Source organism: Octopus bimaculoides, chromosome 11 (assembly GCF_001194135.2).
Source record: "Octopus bimaculoides isolate UCB-OBI-ISO-001 chromosome 11, ASM119413v2, whole genome shotgun sequence".
Lineage (NCBI taxonomy): Eukaryota > Metazoa > Mollusca > Cephalopoda > Octopoda > Octopodidae > Octopus > Octopus bimaculoides.
The window spans coordinates 55,132,370-55,137,440 of NC_068991.1; the positions used below are offsets into that span (position 1 = coordinate 55,132,370).

Consider the following 5,071-nt stretch of genomic DNA (forward strand, 5'->3'; position numbering starts at 1 on the left):
TTCACTGCTATGAAGCATGGCAGTTCGCACACATGCATCATACAATCTACCTTTCACTCTGAGCGAGAGGCTCTTTGTCACCAGTAGGGGTAGAAGCTGTCTGAACTTTGCCCAGGCTATTCTTATTCTAGTTGTAACACTCACTGACCATCCAACCCCACTACAGACATGGTCACCTAGGTGGCGAAAGCTATCAACTACTTCTAGTTTCTACCCCTGGCATGTGATGGAATCTGTTTTCTGAGCATCTGTGGTGTTTATTGCCCCTGTGCATCTGCTGCACCTCTTATGTATCCATAGCTTACACTGGGTACATCTTATGGAGTTTCTACCTACACATTTTCTACAGATTGAGCAGGGCCAACTATCTGAAGGGGTGTGTGATGTGTTCACCTTCCTACTTACTAGAAGTTTGGTCTTTGCAACATTGACTCTAAGGCCCTTTGATTCTAAATCTTACTTCCACATTTGAAGTTTCTTCTCTAGTTCTGGTAGTGATTCTGCTATGAGGGCCAGGTCATCAACATAGAGGAACTCCCAGGGGCACCCTGTCTTGAATTCCACTGTTATTGCTTGGAGGACTATGATGAATAAGAGGAGGATGAGGGCTGATCCTTGGTGGACCCCTACTTCTACCTGGAATTCTTCACTATATGCATTTCCACTCCTAACCCTACTAATGGCATCTCTGTATAGGGCCTATACAGCCCTTATTAACTGTTATGTCTCAAGCTACTGCTATCTAGCACCTTCGGATGATCTCTACTCAACTGCTACACAACTGCTACTCGACTGCTACTCAACCACCTACCACAGTCAGACTACTTCTATTTATATGTCTTGGGAGATCCTACTTCTTTGCCTGGGGGCGTCGACACAACATTAACCATTCGCCAATCCCCAGTTTCCGCATCGCCCACCAGATAAGGGATCAGGGGACCCTGTCAAAGGCTTTCTCTAAGTCCACAATAGCCAAATATAGGGGTTTATCTTTGGCTAGGTATTTCTCCTGCAGTTGCCATACCAGGAATATAGCATCAGTGGTGCTTCTACCTGGCACAAAACCAAACTGCATCTCATCTAAGCAGACTCTCTCCCTAATTAGTTGGGCTATGACCCTCTCAGTGACCTTCATCACATGATCCAGCAGTTTGATATCCTTGTAGTTATTTCTATCTAAAGCATCACCTTTATCTTTGTAGCAGTCATTGGGTATGACTCCATCATGAACTACCTGGTTTACAATACGGGTGACTAGGCCATAGCCACACCACCAGATGTTTTAAGCATCTCAGCAGTGATTCCTGGTGGGCCGGGGGCTTTTCCTGGCTTCATACCCTTAATTGCTTTATCTACCAGGGTGCTGTCTATTTGGATAGCTGGTCCTTCTACTGGATCAACATTTGGCAGACTCTCCCCCTCCCATTCATTCTCCACGTTCAGCAGTCTTTCATAATGGCTTCTCCAAGCCTCTTTTCCGAATCATTAAAAGCAAGTGCACCATCATCCATGTGGACACATTTCTCTCCTGTGACATCACAGTTTTCTCTCGCACACTGTCTTGCAATTCGAAATACTTCAGTTCTTTGGTCTTCACGTTGCTGAACATTGGCAAACTTCTTTTCTGCTTCATCCTTGGTTATGTATACCTGTCGCCCAGCTTCACTTTTGGCTATCTGGTACAGTTCCCTGCTATCCCCACCCTTCCAGGATTTCCAAGCCTGTTTCTTTGCTCTGATGGCTTTGTCTAACATATTATTCCACCATCACATTACTCTAGGTCTGAAAGGGACTTTGCACCATCCACAGACTTTGTCTGTGGCACTCTGTAAGCTGTCCTATAGGAATTTCCAGCTACCTTCTATGTCCAAGGACTGTAGCTCCTCCCCACTCATAAAATTTCTTGATGAGGATGTCCCTAAATCTCTGACCATGTGAAAGGTTCTTTAGCTTCCAAATCCTTCTCTTCTGAATTGGTCGGCTTCTTGGCATCCTTCTGGTCTCAAGCTGAAAGTCACTAATGACTTGTCTATGCTGGGGAGTACATTCCTCACCTGTGAGGGTCTTTGTATTTAAGAGCAACCCTGCGTCCTGCTGTCTAGTGAGGATGAAATCAATCTGGCTAGCAGAGTCAGGTTATCGGGTAGCTGTCTGGCTTCCTGAATTTAGTGTTGCAGATTAAAAGGTTACATGTACCACAGAACTCCAGTAGCCTAGTTTCCTCATCATTCCGGGAACCAATATCATGGCCCCTGTGTACACCAGTGAAGATACCAGATTTCCGCCCAACATGCCCATTAAAATCTGCACCTGCAAAGATGAGGTCATTGCCACTCGTCTTTGAGGTAGCCTGTAGTATAAACAAACAACAAAAAAAAAGAATGGATGACAATTGAAAATACACAAAGTTAACACAATTGTAATCTTTTTAGAAAGACAATTGAGAAACGGATGTAGTGTTTTCATTTCAATATATTAAATCTTTTTCTTTTACATTCCAACTGGTTTACACTCTGAGTTCTTCAAAGGAAAATAAAGGTTTTTGAAGCAGTAATACCCAACTGAATTTTAAAAGGTAGATTTACAGTTTGAATACTAGGAGTCTTGTTTAATTGTAATTCTTATTAGAAATATATTTTCTCTTTCTTTTTTATTCTCACATGCACACATCTTTACACAATGTACCAGTGCACCAACATGCATAAATGAATAAAAAACCTAAAGAAAATGCTTCACTATTTCTTTTCAGAAAATTACTTACATGGTCCTTGCCATTTTGTCAGCATGTCTTTTTGCAATTGCTGGAATTAGTGTCTTTGCTTTCCATGCAACTTTGGTGGTGAGTATATATATTATTTGTTTATTTCTTGTTTCAAGAGAAGTTTGTTTGTGATTCTGGAAGTGAAAATTTTTAACTCAAAACTTTTATCAGTCTTGTTAGAAAATTTCCACATGAGATTTTAGTTTTATATTTTAAGAGAGTATTTTCATTCCTTAACCCTTTTGTTACCATATTTCTGTTGAGATGCTCTGTGTTTCTTTCAATTAATTTTAAATATAACAAAAAATTTAGTAAAATAACTTAGTTATCATTAAGCTAGTGTTAGGAACAAATTGTGACTAAGGTTTGGTGGAAGATTTTAATTCAGAACTTTTGAAAACAAGACATTTGTACTAGAGTCAGAGGCAGTTTCAGGTGGGTTGGCATCAAAAGGGTTAAAGTAGAAATATGGATCCATCATATTTTAATGAGCCTGGCTGATTTATAATCTCAACATTTCTTGTGGCCATTCCATCTCTTTAAAATAATATGGACTACAACTATCAAATGACACATGAAATATATGGTGATATTGTTCCATTTCAAAGGATTGAGAAAAGAGTTTTTCATGGTGTTTTGTTGATATTTTCTTGAGAATGAGTTGTAGCTGTTTGTTAGTCCATTTAATAGTATCAAAAGGAATTGATCGAGAAGCAATATGAGATGACATTGAGATGGAAATTTAATTCTAAAGATGTGTCAGTGTTTTGACCTCTGTAGAAAATATATTCATCCAAGTGGAATGTATCCTAACTTAGCTATACATGCAAGAGAGATGACATCATTGCTTATCAGCACTTCTTTCTCTGAGCAGTTATTTTAAAAACTGAAGCACACCATTAACCAATTTGGAAACAAAATTGACTGATGCCTAACTGGATGATGTTTTTCCATTGGCATAATAAATCTGATGCCCAATATTGAAGAACTTTAAAGCAACAAACAGTATTAAATTTCACACTGATTCATCGATTTGTTTTCATTAAGATTAAATCAATTGATTATAGCATTCTGTGAGCTGACTATAAATAGTTTTGTGCACTTGCATTTTCTTTGTTCCTAGCATTTAAAGCAGCCATATTTGGCCAAAATATTCTACCTGTTTTATGTTTAGACTGGCCAGATCTGGCCTCTCACCAACCCTGCAATATCATTCTAAAGATTAACAGTCACCTCATCAAGATAATGCATGATTAATTCAAATCAATCTGAATAAATAAGCATTACATTTGAGAAAATTATGCAAATGTTAAAGGGTTGAAACAGTTAAAGTAAGTAAAATGTGCTCGTTTTGAATTTGCTAATCTCAGTTTAATGTGATATGTGCTCATTTAGAATTACAAATATTGTACTAGAAATATCTTAAAAGATACTTCTCCACAGCAAGATTATCATGTTTCTCTTTTTTTTTTTCATTAACAAAAAAATTCTATTTTTCAGAAACTAAATGGTTACCATAATCTGTATCCATTATTTTGTGTTGGATCATTTGCTATGTTTGTGGAATTTGTTATGGCAATTGTCTCTTCATCCATTTGCTGCTGCTGTTCACAAACAAAGGTAACTACAATTTCCTTTATTTGAAAATTATTTCTTACAAAGACAAAAACAAACAAAAATTCACCCATATAATGCAAAGGTAGCCATGTATCTCCTCTGTAGCATATCTAGATATATACATATATATATGGGTATATATATGTGTGTATGTATATATATATATATGCATATATATATATGCATATATATATGTACTCATATATATAAATATATATATACACACATTTGGAAGTTTGATAGGCGTAAGACACGAAACCGGTACTCCCAGTTTATTTTATTGTATAATGTTGTAATACAACCATTTGTTTCATTATGATATTAGTATTAGCATAAATTTTATATAAACCTCTTGTGCATTTTTACATATTTTTCTTTCTTAAATATCTACAACAATGTGTAAACAAGATCTGACACCTTTGTTGGATGTATATGTATGTACATTTGTATATATATGTATATGTGTGTATATATGTATATATGTGTATGTATATGTATATATGTGTGTGTGTATATATATATTTGTATATATGTGTATATATATGTATATATATTTGTATATATGTGTATGTATATATATATTTGTATATATGTGTGTATATATATATATATATATATATATATATATATATATATATATATATTTGTATATATGTATACATATTTGTATATATGTATGTGTGTGTGTGTAAA

The 5,071-nt window shown here is 36.1% G+C and overlaps 1 protein-coding gene across 1 annotated transcript in view; it reads left to right on the top strand.

Moving 5' to 3' along the window:
* Positions 1–5,071, top strand: part of LOC106868670 (uncharacterized) — a 41,004-nt gene that overhangs the window by 33,367 nt on the left and 2,566 nt on the right. Inside the window, exons 4-5 of the mRNA XM_014914046.2 lie at positions 2,750–2,839; positions 4,262–4,381. Coding sequence (XP_014769532.1) covers positions 2,750–2,839; positions 4,262–4,381 — 210 coding nt within the window. The remainder of the gene's footprint in view (positions 1–2,749; positions 2,840–4,261; positions 4,382–5,071) is intronic.